Source organism: Pterocles gutturalis, unplaced genomic scaffold (assembly GCF_000699245.1).
Source record: "Pterocles gutturalis isolate BGI_N339 unplaced genomic scaffold, ASM69924v1 scaffold13574, whole genome shotgun sequence".
NCBI lineage: Eukaryota > Metazoa > Chordata > Aves > Pterocliformes > Pteroclidae > Pterocles > Pterocles gutturalis.
In genome coordinates, this window is record NW_010135893.1 from 85,438 (window position 1) to 104,575 (window position 19,138).

General features: G+C 44.0%; 1 protein-coding gene across 1 annotated transcript in view; it reads left to right on the forward strand.

Annotated features, from left to right (window-relative positions):
* The window catches only part of ZNF423 (zinc finger protein 423), a 98,427-nt gene extending 83,600 nt beyond the window's left edge, over positions 1 to 14,827 (forward strand). Inside the window, exon 5 of the mRNA XM_010082080.1 lies at positions 14,195 to 14,827. Within this exon, the coding sequence (XP_010080382.1) occupies positions 14,195 to 14,224 (30 nt within the window). The 3' untranslated portion in view covers positions 14,225 to 14,827. The remainder of the gene's footprint in view (positions 1 to 14,194) is intronic.
* Positions 14,828 to 19,138: the final 4,311 nt, after the last annotated feature.

The following is a 19,138-nucleotide window of genomic DNA, read 5'->3' on the forward strand; positions in this document are numbered from 1 at the left end:
TCCAACCAACTTTTGCGTAGGCACCATGCCATCCCAACAGATGGGCAGGAGTGTTAGCCGCCAAGAGACAATGTATATGCATCAATTGTGTTTATTGAAAGCACAGTTCCTGGCTGGAAATGTCCAAATGTCTGTTTATTCTGAGATAAGATGCCTTTAGTTAATGGACATGGAAATGCAGCCTAGCTTTGAGCTAATTACTTTATATACATTACAAAACATAATGCAGACACCCAAATGTAAGATGTGCTGATAATGGGGAGCCCAGTTAAAGGTCTGTCATGACACAGAGTTCCTCCTAAAATTGACTCAGAGTGCCAAGGTGCTACTTGCCTCTAAGCACTGGAGACAACACGTTGTAGGAGCTGCCCATAACTATACAAATCAGTGGTGCAGTTTATGATAATGTGCAAGGAGCCAACCTTATACACTTGCAGGTTTTCCTTTGCACACGGATGTCTAAGCTGACATCTTAGTGGTGGAACCATTTTTTACTTGTGTGGGTAGGTGGGGGCAATACATTACTCCAGACCAAAGCTAGGCCAGTGTACACATCCCGCTGAAGAGGACTTTTTTCCATGTAACAGAAAGAGAGAAAAATCATATAATATGCAAATGTTTTGTTTGTATATTTGACAATATTGTTGCCCATCAAAAAGAGTAATTTGTAGAAGCATCCAGAGAGGAGTCTGTATGCACAGATTACAGGGTGTTTCCTTCCCCTGCTTGTTAGCTTTATTCATTTACGACTTGTTAGCGTTCTTGAAAGATGTGCTTTAAAGACCGTTCTGAATATACAATTTGGTATTCATAAAGATCTAGGCATACTATATGTAAATAAATGAGGGGGGAATGTTTTATTTCCAGATACATTAATGCATTCCCATCTTCTTGGAAACAAAGCACGCAGGCTGTGTTAAACATCCATCCTTCACCAAAAGGAGCAAGCACAGGAGAAGAAATGAGAAATGGATTTTCGTTCGGAAAGACCAGATTGCACTATCTGGTCTGGCAATAACAATTACTAATGACATTTAGAGAGAAATTAAGAATGAGAAATGCAAGTTGGCATTTCAGCAGTGCCAGTCAGTAACATTGCATCAGAGCTCACAGGAGAGTTGAGAAAAAGTTTAGAGATGGAAAATTAATTTTGTTATGTCAACAATTAACAAATACCTTTTCTTCATTTTTTACCACACTATCACAGATTACCACTGTGATAGTATTTAGCAGCTTCTCAGGTGAATGAAATAGCACTTTGAAATCCTTATTTCTGGAGTGAAACACGCACGCTTGTGTTTTGCTCAGTTTTGTTGAAAGAGGTTCAAACTGATCAGGGAGGAAGAAAATGAGCTCTTGAATCTGTGGTAGCAAGAATATTCTGTGTGGCTTCTTTCTGCAGATCTCTGTGGTTTTTACAACCATGAATGAATTAAGCTTATCAGCACTTTTTCTGAGGTTGTTTTTACCTGTTATGCAAAGTTGGAAAGGCAGAGGTTGAACAATATACCCATATCCCTGCTGGAAAATTCTGGAGGAGCCAGACATAAAGCCCTGGAAGCCTCAGACCTTTTATTCAGAAGCACTTCATATGTTCACAAGGTGAAATTCCTGTCTCCATCGGAAGGCGGTAAGAAGCCCCTTTTCCTGCTGCTTTGTGTAGAGCCACAGAGCAGAGGGGCCGTAAGCTGTACGTCTGCGAGCGTGGCCATCAGCACAGCTGGCTGTGTGGGGACAGTGTCCTCAGGGACAGCAGGTCCAGGTAGCCATGCTTGGCCCTACTGGGCTTGGTAGCACATGCCTTTCTAAGCAGGACGTAGTCCTTAAAATAGAAATGGAACATTTTTGTAGTATGTAGGCAAGTACAAATTTGTTTTGATTTGTTTTCTCTCCAAAAAGTCTTGTCAAAGTTTTTCTTTCTGTGTGCTGGTGGGAAGAGATCTAATAGTGTCCCTTTGATTTTTCTTCTGCTGTAGTGGCTGCTGTGGAACGTAGTTTGGGGTCTGAGCACAGATTAGCTCTGTTTCCTCCTGTAAGTGTCGCTAGCATCCAAAGGAACTGACTTCAGTTTTCAAAGGAAGAGGGATGCTGCGCTGGAAAGGGCAGAGCATAATCAAGCATCAGTTAAGGAAAATAGTAGAGCTGCAGTGGAGCTTGATCAGTCTCCGTTTTAAAGAGCTCATCAAAGGTGGTGTGCAGCATCCTTTTAAAAGTTCAGTCTCTTCATCTGCTTGCTGCTGGAGCAAAACAGGGATGCTTGTCCAGACAGAACAGTATATGCCTGAGTGTTTTCACAAGAAATGTCTAGATCATTAAATATAATAGGTCTCAGCTGCAGTTTTGATCACTGAAGCATGCACACAATTCATCACAGCAAATTAGGGACGTCTTTGTAACTTATCTTTCTGCAATTTCCTGGCACTTTCAGAGAGCTGAAACTTATATTGTATGTGCTGCAGAAGCCGTTTCAGATAAAATATTCTGTGTTTATTGTTGGAGAACAAGGATTCACTAATAACAAAAACATGGAGCAGTGTATGTTTCTACTCCTGCATCTTGCAGAACCAGCAGTAGTACCAGCAGAGATCCCCAGCCACATTCATTATTTATACATTTTAGTGAATTTCTTGTCTGCAGTAAAAGAGATATAAGCTTCAACATCAGACTGTTTGTGCCAAATTCTATCCTACAGCCCATTCAGGAAACCTGAGGCAGCCGTGGTTCTCAATCATTACACAGCCCATTTATCTGATTGGAGTTTTGTCCTTTTTGGCTTGCTGAAATGCTGCTTGTTCTTTAACAGCTTAGTTTGACCTTTGGAAAGAAAAGGCATTTGCTATTTTAAATTTTTTTTTTCTTCAGAGAGAACCAAAACCTACTTAAATGGAAATTGGCATTCAAAAGCAGCACAGTTATTGAAAAGCATTTACTTTATTACTAGAAGAGAACAGACGCTAGTGGGCTCGAAAATTACATTTCAGTGGATTCATCAGTTTCAGTCACTAGTTAGTCTGTGAACAGATGGATATATTTGTAACAGTTAACGTGAATTTATACCCTGGATTTTTACATTTGCCTTAAGAGCACTGCTATCTTAGCTGCTGACTAGAAGGGATTGGAGATGTATTTTCTTTGTTTTATTCTTCTGAAAGAGGATATGGTTGTTTCTAATTGCAGAAATTTCTTACATCATAGAAAGCGCCCCAGTTTTCAGAAATATGAATGATATATAGCTACTGTGTATGGAAAATGTTGTAAAAGAATCCCCCAGTATGGCTGCTGCAGAAAAAATAAACATCTCAGCCTAAACCTAGGTAAACCCCCACGGACTGAGAAAATAATTTTCAATAACCAGATATTTTTAACTCTGTGTATGAAGGTAGTAATCACAGTCACCACAGTCTAATTGCTTTTCTCCCCACTCTACCCTTGAAATTTAAGGCTCCTGGTTAACAGAGAAATGCATTAAGCACTCCATCTCCAAAATCGAAAGAAATACTGCCCTAGCTTCTACTATGTGGCATCCTTAGGTTTCAGGGATTTCGTTTAAATCTGAAATTTATGTCCAGGAGAAATAAATTATTAGATTGTAAAAGCAGTTGGGGAGGGAGTAAATATAGTCTCTTTTGTCCTCTATATCATTTCCCCTGGAAGATAATAAATGTATGGCAAGCGTCTTGTGTTTTCTCAGTTGTACAAATGCTGTGTGTGTTGTATTTCAGATGTGAAGCCTGAATTCCAGACAGGAAATCCTGGAGTGATACTGTACTGCTATGGTGCTGGCAGAGCCCCCCATCACTTTTACAGTTAGAAGGAATTTGAAAAATAGTTTCATGAAGATATTTAAAAAGCCTTGGGTGTCCCTCTGATTTGCTGAGTAAGAGATTTAGGGTGTGATCCTAGGGTTTATCCCCTCGGCCAGTGAAAGGCAGAGGGAGCAGCAGTTCCAGCCCTGGCTGCTGGACCCAGCTCAGGACAGGGTTCCTTCCCCGTGGCCTGATCCCAAGGGCCAGTTTTCCCAGGGTGATTTTAAAGAGCATGAGAGAGACTCCTGCTAATACCTCACTGCCTTTCCTGTTCTCATGGCTCTGCGAGGTCAGATGCATGGACCAAGTGTGATGAGTAGTCAGGAAAAAATGGGTCCTGATAAGAAAAGGGAGAAGGAGTAGTTAAAAATTCTGTCAGTCGGTAACTTGTCTCTCTGCAGCTGGACTTGTGTATAGAGCTGTCATTGCCTGCACCTCCCTGCTCTTTTGGGAAGGTTGTCAGTATGTTCAGCCCAGCCTACTTTCAGGGACCTGCAAACAGCCCTGGCACAGCCTTGCTGCTCGCTCATCCTGAAGCTGCTTTCAGAGAAGTATATTTAGTCATATACTAACGGTTGTGTAATTAATACTCCGCTTTAACATCATATTTTGAGAGTAGTTTTGTTCTCCCTTTGACCAGACAGGAAAGGAAGGTAAAATAATTTTACCTTAGCTTGTTTCCAGATGGTGCCTGTTCTGCCGTTTCTGCTCATGTTAACAACAACGGGACGGGAATGTTTGATGCACGGGCTGGGTGCACATGTGCGGTGACCTGACTTGTGCAGCAGCCACTAATGGCCGGGCTGCTAATGCTCTCTTCTTTCTTCGCATTTCATGTTAATAGAATAACTTACAAGGTACTAAACTGTGTATCCTTAATGAGGTGATGGGGCTTTGTTGGAAAAATCTAGATGATAGTGATAAGGCCTTATGTGCTGATGGGATCAGTGTAGACACAGCTCAGGGCTTTGTGTGAGGTCAGCGTGGGTTCAGCGAGGCTCCGTCACCCCAGCTCTGCATGAGCCAGCCCAGATTTGGCAGCAGCAGTCCTGAGGTTATCAACTCAGCTGTGCTTGAGCTGATTTCGCTGCAGAGTGTCTTGTGTGTCTCCTGTGCCACGTCCTGGGCAGGCGGGACTGACACCCTGAGGTCGCCTCCATGCAGACCACGTCCACAGAACCAGTTGCCTTGGCTTTTCACTGGGCAGAAACGGCCAAAGCGCTGCCTGCGGCGCACCAGCCCTGGGCGAGAGTTAAGGCTGAGACTGTTTTATACCTGGTCCTTAACATCAGGAACACCTAACTGGTGCAGCAAAAAAAGCTAAAAAAAAAAAATCAGATGGTGTTTGGTGACCCTTGCCGTACTGAAGGACAGCAGGGCAAGTTCAGGAGCCAGTTTTAGGTTCAACTTTGAATTTCCTGGCTTTTGTTGGATTATATTCCCACGGAAACGCTCACTCAACGAAGCTTTTGTCTATGCATTTTGACTGGTGACTGCTAAAGGTACTATGTAAAGCATTTCCCTTCTTCTCCAAGTATTTTTTGAGAAAAAGAGTGTGAGAGGATGCCAGCCATGGTACTACAGTAAAGGCCCAATGAGGGAATTGTGTTTATAGAAGAGTCACAAATGATGACGCCAGCCCTCACAGAAAGGAACAATTAACTGGCCTCTGCTGTGTGATTTGCCTTACATCAAGGAGAGATTAATGAGATAGGCTTCAGATAGGCTTCAAATAGATCAATAAATCACATTTTTGAGAGGCGTGCCTAAGAAGGATTCCTGGAAAATGGAATTATTTTGAACCACGTTGCTTCCCTGAATAGGACCTGTAAGTGGATAGAAACTGGTGTGCAGCACGTCATGCATTTAAGTTTTGGTGTAGCACAGGCAAAGAAATGTACCTGGGGGCAGTAGATGCTTTCCCTGGTCAGTGCGTGCTTAGATTTGAAAATGGACTGGACGTGAGGTGTTACCATTCATTAGGAGAGCTCTGGAGGGTTACTCAGAAGTCTGGTGAAGGGCACGCACGCTGCTGTGTGTCGGTGGGTGACCATGTCTGTGGAGGCACCGGGGTGGCTGTGGCCCCAAGCACTGGGACACAGGCAGGAGCATCTCCCCAGAAATACATGGGCTGAGGAAGCTGAGGTTAAAGCATGGTGCTGTCAGCAGAGCAGTGTGCTGGGATCCTGTAAGGCCTTTGCTGCTCTCGGGATCAGCAGCAGCTCTGGGATTCAGTCAGGGAGAAATGCTGGGGCTGGGGGACGAGTGGAGGAATTCTAAAAATATTCTGGTTTTATGCACTTCTGACAATAGTAATTAAATTTGTCCCCCTCCCTTTTCATTTCAGAAGTGTAAGGTTCTTCCCTCAGCTTATTTTGATGTTGCACATGGCATCCTGTAGGCTACAAGTCACAAGGACACTGATAAATTTGCATTTCTGAGTGAAATTCTCAGGAGTGTGCAGTCCCTCAGGACAGGTATTATTAGCTCCCTGGTTTCATGGGGTGTCTCAGTGAATCGTGGTGTGTTTACAGCCAGGTTCTCTAACAGAAGACACTGGTTATCTCTTAATAATGTATTCCCCTGTGGTTTTTATTTCCAAAGTGCTGTGGTAAGGAAATTTTCCCAAAGGCTTCAGTTTGCTTTTGTGCTTCAGCATTTTACCCAGTGTTTTTGGAAGAAGCTTACAGACTTTTCAGTGAGGCATTTAATCGAATATGAGAGGCTGTGCCAGGCTTAGGCTCGCATTTAGAGTTCATTTGTAATAGGCTCACCTTGGTTTATTCTGAGTTTTTACAGAAGAATGGAAAGAAATGGCAGGTGTAGAAGACTGATGATATGGAATTATTACTCTCAAGTGGAAAGGGGGAAGTATGTTAGGCGAGTTGTCAAAGTCTGATTAGGACTAAACAACGTAAATTAGAAGATAAATTAAATTCATAAATCATCTAAAATATCTTTAGTTGGTGTAAGAAGAGGCTGGTGCTGGGAAAAATAACTCTGAGAAAGGTATTTGTATAAAAAGGTAATTTTTCAAACCTGGAATAACACAGAAATGCTTATCAAAGTTCAAAAATACCTTAAAATTAACAGAAGTGGTGTAAGTATGGAGATAAAACCGAGCACGTATATTGTTGGGACAATGCAGCACGTCAGCAGGGCATACAGCCCCTGGGGTGCAGAAGAAAGCAGGCGGGGGGACGGGGGGTGCTTCTGGGTCTGCCTGGGCTTTGCAGACCAGTGCCTGGGCAGTGACGCCTCAATAGAGAAGCATGCCAGCCACAGAAAAGGATTTATTAAGAAAAAAGCAGACAGCCTTTAGTCAGTCACGTGTGGAGCAGCTTGTTTTCCCTGTAAATATTTTACAAGTTCTGAATCTTCCCATTGACTCCAGCCAAAGCACCAGGGGAGGAGCTGGGCGGGTTTCTGGGGGTGGCTCGGAGTGTGCCCCAGGTGAGCAGGCACTGGGGGGCTGCTCAACACCCCCAGCAGCTGCAGAAATCCTGGGGGTGCCAGGGCCAGCTCTGGCCTGGCCCAGGTGAGCATCTCTGTGCCCCAGTACCAGTGAAAGGTACATTTGTCCTCAGAGTATGTACAAGCATCAGAGTAGCTCAGGTGCAGATATTTTCATTGGAAACAGCCGGCTTGGCTTTTCAACTGACACCAAACCTCCAGGCCTTTTTTCTTAGACACTCAAAGTGATTTTTATTTTTTTTTTCTTGGTTCAATAACTTGTAAAGGACAGCCTCCTAACCGCATTTGTTGCAGCACCGTCTCCAAGTGTGCTGACATGGGGGCTGACTGACACATGGCAAGTTATCAGATGCTCAGAGATGAAGGAAGCAGCAACACAGGCAGCTGTTTCCTTTCACAAAGGATGTGCCACCTTGCGTTTGCCTCTACCTCAATTTCAAGGGATTCTTCAAATAAAGAAGGGACATGTGAACCTGTCTTGCCTGACAATTTTTTTTTTTTTTATTGAGTACCGTGATAACTTGGAGTTCACTTGTTACAAGCATTTTATGTAGTGGGTAAAATACCAGGGGAAAGGAAAGAAGTAAGACTGTATTTCTTGAAAAACTAGGATCTAAGCATATAAATGTCACTGGGTAAGAGTTACCTGAAACAACTGGAAGGGGAATTAACACCTGGCTTTATGGGAAACATTGGTTACCACTATCAGTTTTAATGAAGTGTATTAACTAAATTGTGTTGTGAGTATTCATGCAGCCCTGTTTATGGCACACTCTTGAGTACATTTACTGTTTGTCAGAAGTGCAAACTAGTGAACATATGAGGCTTTAAGACAGGCCATCTGTTAGTCTTAGACCCTTGGATAATTGTCAAACAGTTCTAAAAATAAGCACATACAAACTGCAAGGGGGTGCAAAGGTGATTTTTCTTTAGAGCCTGATAGGAAAGGGAAAGTAGCAACCAGAAATTAAAATTAAAAATAAATAGATTTATCCTGTAAAGCAGGCTTTGCTCTCCTTTTCTCCCGTTCTCTCTCCTTTTTTTTCCCCCTCCCCTTCAGTGTGCTTTTTTTTTTGTTTTGTTTTAATTTAGTTTTTTTCCTCTTGCTCTTCTGGGTCATGGCATCCCTTGAATGCCTCTCCAGTTTAGGATTAGAGAAGCACCAATTTAAGGCTCACAGCTTTCTGTAGAGAGCATAATCTCTGATGGCTAAAGCAAGGGTCATCTTGTGTCCTCTGCCTAAAGTAATCTCTTTATAAAGTCAAGGCATAAAGATTTGGATCTTTGTGGATTGCTGTTAGAGGGAAATAGTACCTATGCACATGCGTGTGTGCTTATGGACATAATGAGGAATAACGGCTGAGATTTTTGGACCATTTTGAATTCAAAAGATGCAAAACATTGAAAAAATAATTCTGCAGATGGTATTTCATAAATATTTAGACACTGTAACTTCTGTTTGTAGCAATTTGGAGATTTTGTTTTGTCTTTTTATATATATATGTGAAATGTGAGACTTGAACCTTTGCTTCAAGTCAACGCCTGAATGTGAGGTTTAGTTTTTGTCTTGGCAAGCTGCGTGTGCTGGCAGTCAACAGAGGGATCCCTTCTCTTGTTCCCCCAAGCCCCACTCTGTAAGGGGCAAAGGAGAAAGAATGGGCAGGAGGGGGCACAGCCCCAGTGAGCCCCTGCCAAGACCCTGATCCCTGGGCTTGGAGTTGGATGGTACCTGAAGGGGTGACAGACACCTGGACAGGGAGGTGGGGAGAGGCAGGGAGATAAACTACCTGGGCTCTTGCCTGGCTCTGGAGTACCCCCTGCACGTTGGGGAAAATTGCAGGTATTGATAGGAATTGCCTTCCATGACACAGGATCAGGCAGTTGTGTTCACGCATCAGCCCCAGGGCTGGTGTTTCCAAACCCCCGGTGGTTGTGCAGTGCCATGGCAGCCCCACTGTCCCCAGGCACCCAGTCGTGGGGCAGCCAGGGTGGGCGTGGGCTGAGCAGCCGGCTCCGGAGCAGTGGTGTGCGGGCAGTAATCCTGTGTGTTTCCTGTCCCAAACACCCGTGTGCTCAGGTCACCCCATGGCTAATCACCGGTTAAGTTTCATGTTGGCTGTTTGTCACATGAGTCTATTATCTCCATAATTCCTATTGAAGTTATTTGAGGAACAATTTCTGCCCATCTTAATGGGATTTGTAAGGGGAGAGAGAGGCTTTATAACCTTTAACCAGAGCGTGATGTCTGTGTAACACTGCAGAAAGCTCATGAATTTCACTGGAGGGTGGCGGGCATCCCCAGCCTTGTTGTGCCATTTCTTAGCCCCTGTATAACATATGGTCTTTTAGGTGTATATATATGCTCACGCGCATAGACAGGATACCTCTAAATGGCTGGTACAAAATATCTAAATACATAACAGATGCACAATGGCACTATAGACTGGATGTATTATGGCCCCAAACCATTATCACACCCCTCACAGTTGCATTTTATTTTTTTCACCTGCTCCTGTGTAGTACACCTGTGACTCGCTGGCAGTGAACGCTGCTGCAGTGTGGGAGACTCCCAGCTTGACTGCCTGGCTTGGAGCTTTGCTCCATCATGTGCTGCTTTTTTGTGTGTGTTTTTTCTCTCTATCTTTTTACAGCTTGTAAGAGTTCTTTGAACTGCTGTAAGTGATCATCTTTCAAGCCTGATGTTTTCCTTCTTGACACAGTGCTCTGAAAATGGAGAATGCCATGCCAGTGTTTTCATTATAATGCATGTAGAAAAACAGAGAAATATTCATTGTAGATGTCCTGCACAAATGGCTTGATCCTCATCCAGAGGGCAGGCAGGGGGTGTCCCCAGGGAAGATCTGGAGAGCAATCAGTATCTACACGGACAATAATCAGCCATTCTTTGAAATCTTTTTCTTTCCTGTAAAACCTGTCGCCCAGTTCCTTGGTCACAGACGCTTCCACAAATGGTTCATTTGGGGATTGTGCAGCCAGTAGAAAATTCCACTTGAACACTGTGACAATCCTGAGGCTCGGGGTAGTTGCATTTTTCCCACTGACGTGGCTAACGGAATTGTTATCCATTTTGCATGAATATTAAGAAAAGAAGAAATTTTTCAACCATGTCCTATAAATAAGCTGTGACTTACTTGATCTTGACAGGTGACTTAGTGCTGCTGTAGAGTTTTCCAGCTGCAATAATGTCTCAGAATGATGTATTCAGTGGGGTATCAGCTGTGAGCCGTGCGTGAACCGGGGGGCCTAACAGGAGCTGTGAAGAACCATTTTTAATGTTCAGCTTCCAAATTATGTCGTGCCTCCTGCCAGCCCCAGCCGCATACGTGTGTGGATGGCCTCGAGTGCAGGAGGTGTGTGCAAGCAGACACACACACGCGTGCCTGGAGAGGCTGCGTTTTTGTGGCTGCTCTATTTTCCTTTGCAAATCACCCTTAAGATATATATTTTTTTTTTGTAACTATAACTTCTACAGCTGAAAAATCATGCTTGAGCTGTTTCCTGACAGCCCACCCTTGTATTGGAAAGGTGGGTGAAGTTTCCTAGTTAGCAGAAGGCTACTTGGGTAGAGGCATTCCCATAGTGTTACACGTTTCAAAATGTTTGCTCCCTTCTGGCCTTTATGGTTTCATTCTGCTGCCTGGAACAGCCCAGTGTAGCATCAGGGTGACAGCTATTTCTGTTAAGGCACGGGGCATTCTTAATGCCAGGATTTATTTATTTTTCAGTTGCTCTGAAAGTCTGGCCATCAATGGCATTTTCTTTGTGGGCACACACAGAGGTGCCTGATGTTAAAGTTCTTTGATAAAGCATGGGTCAAATATGCAAAACACATGTGAGAGAAGAGACATAAGCACGGAGTGTCTCGGATGCTTTCTGACATCTGCAAAGCACAATTCCAGTAAGCTGCACACACAGGCAGGGGGGTAGAAGCAAGAAGACAAGCCATGACGGTTGCTCATAATAGGAGACAGAGGCTGCCAGACTTTTGTTGGAAAGAATGTTTGTGTGGTCTGAAATACATCTTCATAGGTGAGAAGCCTGTACTGGCTGCAGAGGATACGGACAGGCTTTCGTGGGTCTTCTGAACACACACCAGCGGCGGTTATGTTCTATTTGCATAGGCAGGAGCCTGGGGGTCTGGTGTTCACTGGCTCTTACTGCACTGGCCGTGCAGGACTCGCACACTTGTGCACGTGGCTTGTGTGGGATCTGCTCTCTGAAAGGCAGGGCGAGGATTTGGTGTGCACAGGCTCTGTGTCCGTAGGTATTACCGATGTGTTTGTGAGGTCCTGTGTAAAATGTGGCTCTATTTATTAACTGCTTGGTCTGGGGACTAGTCAGCATATTGATTGCCAGTAATGCATGCAAAGGGAATAAAGGGTACATTCCCAAGATATTAAGACAAAATCAAATTTCCATATGAAAAATGTATATTTTTTTTTAACTTTTAGTTTCTCGTTTCCTACCTGACCCAGCTCTGAATGGCTGCAGGATTTGAGAATAATCTGCTTGTTTCTTTGTGTAAACTCTGCTCACAAACCCAGTGTTTTTGTTGTATTAGGAGTGGTCAGAGCATATTATTAGCCCATGTTTGAGGAGGGAGGGCTCACAATGAAAGCTTCATTATCAGATTTAGAGCCACATACCATTCCTTTATTGACCTGCCTGGTGTAATCAATGCAGCAGCCACACAAGTTTGAAATCGTGTTCCCTGACTGTAGACCGTGCGTCATGCATCTAGTGCTGATTGTGCATTATCTTTTAAATGACTCTGCCTAAATAAGTATGGATTTGTCTACCACAAATAGCCCCTCTTTCGATTTGAAGATGGTAAACCTTTTGCTTTTTTTATTGATATTCAGGATGACCTAAAAATAGGACTGTAATGAAGTGCACAGGAAATGGCCATTGTTAAAATGCTGAGGAGTGTGAGCACAGAGCAGCCTGTGCATTCTTTAATATTTTAATGCTTTCCCACTTCGGTTTAGTGGACAAGCTTCTTGTCAACGCTGTCGTTGTGTTTGTAGGGCTCCTTCCCTCCTCTTCCATAAAGTGGTTACTTGGTTTGAGAATAACATCCAGCACTGCAAAGGTCATTCTTCCTTAAGGCCAGGAAAATTTCTGTGTGTAGCAAAGTAAAAAGCTACTGGATATTATGTTTGGTGATGTTAAATGGTATAAAAGCAAAGCAGTTTCAACTGTCAATTCACCACATGTTATTCAAGTATAATGCTTTATCCCCTCATAAGCTTTCCAGGTCTTTGCACAGTACTTCTGGGTTTTGATTCTGAAATATTTAGCGTCACAGACTGGGATGTGTTCAGAGGGCTAGCGTTATGCTAAACAAGGACCAGTTACTTTGCAATTTCATCAGACAATTGTATTTAATTTCAAAAGGGCTCCTTCTGGGCGTGTGGCAGCTATGATGCTCCTGCCGCCTCCGCAGCCTTCTGGCACGGTAAATCCTGACCGTTATTGTGCGGAGTTTCCCTGCAGCCCGCCCGCTACAATATCAGAGATAACTTTTGCCATGATTTAGGAACGCAGCAGCACTTGTGACACCTGGCGGTCACTTTTTGGGAGTGCACAGTCCAGAAATGCTCCTGCCTGCAAATGGGGTCACTGCTGCCTGTCCGCTGGCCCCATGCGTCGCGGGCGTCCTTTAACTCCTTCCACAGACGGTTTTCATCAGGGAAACATCACCTCTGGATAAAGCGGAGGATTGTGCTTTGTCCTGATTGAGATGTCACTGTGGATAGTGTAAAAGGACCAGATGATTTATGAAAAGTTAACATAACTTACTTTATTTTAAAGCTTCATTATTGTAAATAAATAATTAGATTCAAAATTCATTTCATGTTTAAAAACTTATTCTTCAAGCTGGCGGACTTGCCGAGCTCTGTTATTAGGCAGATGGAGACTAGTAAAATTGCCTAGGCTTGAAATAATGCAAATGAATTTTTATATCTGGGGATGCTGGGGACCCAGCTCAAGAAAAGCTCACCATGAAGCACATCTCTAGTTGCTCAGGTAGTCGAATAATCATACAAATAAAGCAGAGCTTATATGCAAGACTGGGGTTTCAGTCAGCACACAAAATGTAGGTGAATTGGTGCTGCTCTAAAAATACGCTTCCAAGGTTGACTTCAGGATTTATTGGCTCCTGCACAAACTGGCAAGACAGGTCAGTGTCCTCTGATGCGAGATACTGTGATGACATGAGGCTATTGCAAACCTGCCAAAAGGAAGAAAGGGAACAAAAAAGACTCTAAACTGCTGAAAGAAATGAGTGGAGCAAAGTCTATTCTTCAAAGAGATTTAACTTCTGGGTTACGTGTCCAGCCTTTTTTTTCTGGGTATATTACCCTGGTGCCTGAACTGGCAGTTCAGTTTTTATTGCCGAAGTATTTCTTGGACTGAGAAGTGTGTGTCACAATCTGGTGTCTCTTGCTGCCAGTGCTTACACCCGGTACTAGTGAGAATAAAAGAGTAAAATATGGGAAGGGTTCCCACCGCGATTCAGATTTTTTTTTTTTAATTGTTACAGTGAAGGGAATCCCTAAGGGGATTTTTTTTGCCCATGAAGTGTTACCACTTTCTTTATATGTATTGAAAGAAAAAAAAAAAAAAAAAAAGAAACCCTCATGGCTGTAGTTGGCTTCTAGCAATTTTTTTCCAAGTTCATGCCAGCATTAACAGATCTGTCAGAACAAAGCAAATGTGTCATATTGGCAGCTGTTACTTATGAGTACTTTTTCTTTATTGCATTTTGTTTTGTAATAATTGAGAAGCTTTTATGTCGAGCTCTGCATAAATGGTACTGAGTAGGAGGGTATGGGCATGCTTTCTATTATTCTGCCCCTCATGCATGTCTCCTTTTTTCGTCTTTCCAGAACCACACATTGAGCCAGCACGCACAGTGAGCCACTGGCACTACAGGACACCTCTCTGCAGAAGACTTGACGGTGGCACAGTGGGGAGGACCATTTGAACATTACATCCAATCAAAGTGTCATTTGCAACCCAGATGTAAAACTCTAATGATTTGGCCATGAGGCGCTGCTATTATAAGCAGCTGGAAATGAATATTAATGGAAGAGATTAAAAGTATTCCATGCTCAGTATTTTTTATTGTCCTGCTTCAGCTAGTGTACTTTAGAGCTTCTGCTTCTGACTGAATTTATAGTGTTAGATAAATCTGCTTTGATGCTGTTGCCCTTTGTTGCTTCTTGTATTATATTGATAGTTAAAGATTAGGTGTGATTTTTTTTTCTTTTTTGTTAACTGCTTTTTAATTGCAATTTTAGGTAACTGTGCATTGTGATGTGATTGCTTGGCTATTGTCTGAATATTTCTTTTTAATTTTTTAAAGACTAATGCTTTGATTGGATTTGCCAGTTCACCGGACAGTGATTAAAACTATGTAATGAATATAATCGGTTTCAGTGCAACTGGATGGTCTGCTTTATAAATGTGACTTAATCTGATTGCAATAACTAGTACAGTTCAATAAAGGGAATACACGAGCTTAGCGTCAGCGGTTGTCTGTCTGTCAGTACACACTGCATCACCATTGCTGGCTGATGTGTGTAAATCACAAAGTGATGGCTCACCCAATGGCAGAGAGCGTCCTGCGCCCCAGGAGGAAGGAAGATTGGGTGAAAGCGAAAGCACATTCCTGCATCTGGCCTTGTGCTCACTCCTGGATGCACCTCCCAGGCCCCCAAGGTAGGTTGAGGTGAGGTAAGAACATCTGCTATAAATCTGGGCGCAAAAAGGCGTTGCCAGCTTATAATACTCTTAACTTTTACTCAAGTCAACAAGAATGGAGGGGACCTGGTCTATAGCTGCCTTGACCCTATCTCTGTGCTTCCTTGTTTCAATACAAAGATAGCTTTGTGGTTGTATGCAAATGTGCAAATATTGGATCAGGACTGGTAGGACACTGTATGTTTCAAGCATATGGACTTCTAGGCCCACAGGTATCGTAGCTCTATGTAACTGCCATACTTATGACACCTGAAACTGCCATCGTACAACCTAACAGAGCTAATTATCAGGCTTTTTTGTTGTTGTTTTAAACATATCCTAATAACAAGGTAAATTATATCTCCAGTCAGAGAAACAGTCATTTTAGGGACCATGGACACCTTTGGAAAGTTAGTGAGATGCAGTTCTCGTGGTATCTCCTCCTTGAATGAATCGTAATGATCACGAAAGCTGTTTAGCAGTTGTGATAGCTGAAATGATGTGGTTACCCGTTCCCACAACGTACAAGGCTTTGCAAGACTGTGGCACAGGAGCATGCACAGTGTGAGCCCTTCAACATCGCTGCACTGAGCTAGAGCACAACTAGTTGTCATTGTACCGTGTCTGGGCTTGGAGCACATAAGTGATATTTTGTAGGAAAAATGTTTTTAAGGACATGTAGTCAATGCCCAAATTAGTTTATATGGTGAGTTTATTAACATGTGCAAAGGACGGCTTGTTGACACTGCAGACAGTGTTTTCAACATGTAGATTCCAGTCGTGTTGCACACACATAGCTCCTTCAAGACAGCGGGACATCTCGCATGTAAGGGAAAGGAAAGCTACTGGGCATAACTGAGGCAGGGTCATCCCTAGAACAGGAAGTAGCAGAGCAAGTGCAAGTTCTAGCTTGAGAAAAGTTTCAGCTTTCTCAAAAAAATGAACTGATGTCCCGTTTGGGGGAAATGACTGATACATGAGTTATTCTGCCAGTTAGTCTGCTGAAACAGCATTGCATGGACAAGAAGAAAGAGTTTAGGGTCAAAAATTTAATTTATGATAAATTTATGAACCCTAATATAACAGAGTTAGGAATGACTTTTCTTAATTCCAAAGAGGCCAGTTCTGTTTTCATGTAGATAATTCTTAACTCACTGTTTATGCAACAAAATAATTGTACTAAAATGATCCATTTCTAGAAAAAGTGTTAGCTTGCTACCTGATTATTTCACCATAAGCTGTGGCACAGATGTTTATGGGCTGAAAAATGAGCTAACAAAATCACCAGTTCATTATTCTCATTCATAATGTGTGCATGCTTCTAGCTCACAGGCAACATTTTAAGACGGGAAGTGGAAAAGTGTCTTGAAGTCCAGGCTCTAGACATGCCCTTGCAGGAAAAGCTAGCAGGGAGCGTGCATCAACTGCTCTGGTGACAGCTCCTGTGCCATCTTCTCTGTGCTAAAAGCAAGGCAGCAGGTTCTCACAGTGGAGATACCGCAAAGGGAGACTCTTTGCCTGACACTGGGTTTGCAATGATGCTTGATAACTTCTAGGCAGGCTTTCCGAAATGAAAAGGAAGATGTAGGTTTCTATCTTCAGGAAAAAGTTCTGTGTTGGGAATCTCAAAAGTGAACTGATCTTTCCATGCAACTCTGAGAGCTGCTTTAGTAGTGCTGTGCTGAAGCACATGCCTTTGTCTCAGCATCTCCCTGCTGACTAGTTAAACCTGGGTGTACATTCACTGTGCGGAGATAGGCAACCCCCCATCTGGGGATCCTATTCTGAGCTGTGTTGTTTTCCCCACCTGGAAACGCAGCCGTGGGGCCAGGGTGCTGTGGTCCACGCTCAGCCCAGCAGTGCCAAGCAGGCTGGCGTCCAAGATGCATTTGCATCTGCCTTGACCCCTGAGCAAACCATGGCAGGGGGTGGAGGGAAGGAATAGTTTGGGTTTCCACCCTGCCTTTAAAAGGTCGGGGACCCCAAAGCATGGGGATGAGGGCTGTGGTCCTGCTCTATCTTCTTCATCCCTTCTGCCATATGAGTGTTGTTCATGAGCAGTAGGAGTCAGGCTGGAGAGAGGGGACTGTGCCCCCAGGGCTGGGAAAAACCTGAGCTGTGGTTATCTTCTGCAGGTGCTCTGGTATCTTGCAGTGCTTGGGTAATATTTGAACACTAACGGCCAAATGCTGCTTTCTAAAAATTTTCGTTAAGAAAATATGTACAAAAGTGCAGGGACACTTGCCATGAATCAGCTGTGTTGCTTTGTGGTATTTTTGATGTAACCAGCCCCATGTGAAGAGTCATTGTTATAATCACAGCATATGCCATGACAAGGGATGGTGCTGTCTCAATATCTGCTTTCTTAGAGGCCAAAGAAATACAGTTTGGGTGTGGGGGTGAAAGCTACTGCAAGGAAGCAGAGGGAGAGCCGTCCTCTCTTCTGCTCTTGCCAGGGAGCTGCAGAGCTGCATCTGTGATGCGCTGGATGCCTGCAGCTCCCAGAGCTGCTCCTTAGCCTATGCCAGGGTGCAGCGCTGTTGTCTGGCCCCTTTTTTTCCAAGCCTGAGCCTCCCCAGACAGGGCAGCACCAGCCAGGGCGCCGGTGGCGGAGCTCTGTGGCACATTGTGGGGCCTTTGTCTGGCAGTTCCTTTGTGGCTGTGTTTTCTGTGCTGCTTGTCCCACTTGGGAGTGGGGGCAGAGCAGCTCTGCACTGGTACAAAGCACAGCTTTGCTGGCATTGCTGCAGTCACACCAGGGAGTGCTTCACCGGCATAGTATATAGTTCCTGTATCTGTTAAAAGCTCCTAGGGAAAGCACAGCCTAACTGCAGGTGGGGAAAGGTAATATCACAGCTTCTGGTACGTGTTTGAGGTTTCACTCCCTTTTTCTTAGTGCCCAAGAAGTGCTACAAAAGGCATTTGGTAAACAGAAACATCAACTCCAAAAGCACCTATATTTCAACAGCTACAACATTGAAAATGGGATGGAGAGGCTCTCAGTAATCCCTGTAATGCTTCCCTGCCTGTCTGTGACTCGCAGCTCCGGAGCGGTGGTTCTGCAGGCACGGGCTGGCACAGGCTGCTCAAGGCGTGGGTGACACAGATGACTCACAGGTAAGTGCAAACCAGAATCGCCAAAATTCGTGCTGAGGATGGGCTTTAGCCAAGTCACTTTATGACCTGAGAGGTATTAGGGCCAGTACCGTGTTGGAAACTGGGGAAAAAAAGCTTTAAATGTGTAAATAAATGTTGTATAGAAAATTTAGTATCTTCAAGTTTAGGCAAATACTGAAATGTAAATTCATATTATATATATTATATATAACAAAGGACTTGTACTTGCAGCAGGCCGGTCTGTTAGCCCTTGTGCATTGAATGATCTTCGCATTTAGCTTCACTACATACCCACACATCCAAAAAGCATGGAAATATTTAGTCAGGAAGTAGCAATCAGTACCCACAGGTGATATATTGCCTATGTAGTCAGCTTTACGCATTGTTTTATTCAGTGCTTCTGTAGATAGTGTCTGCTCTATCACGTTCAGCAAGGGGTCACCATTTTTTTTTTAAGATCCCTCTCTTGCAAATGGCAGCCAGGGCTTGTCTTTCCATCTGTTTATCTGTGGGTTACCGTTACTTTCCTGAGGCTTAGCAGATCGGTTGATGGAGGGAGACTGCCCGTCTGCAGGAGGTGTCCGAAGGAGAAACATGGAGCACCCCAAGAGCAAGACAAGCTAACTGCTGCATCACCTGCAAGATTGATAACAAAGTACAGTCTTCACTGCCTTGATAACGAGCTGCCATTTAACCATGGGAGATTGTCCTTTTCTGAGGAAAAAAGTGAAGCATTTTCCCTATGTTTTGGGGGTGCCAGGGGGGAGGGGGCCAGGGCCAGCCTTATGCTGGTGCAGCCCCTCGCACAGGGGTCTGGCCCCTCGCATGGGCTGGGGGCGCCGGCAGGGAACAGCCCCGCACCTCTGTCAGCCCTTGTCTGTCCTGCTGGCTGCCTCTCTGCGAGCTGGTGCCGTGCCGCCCTGCTGCTCTCCGCGGCTGTCCCCTTGCTTCTGCCATCCCCGGCCATCTGT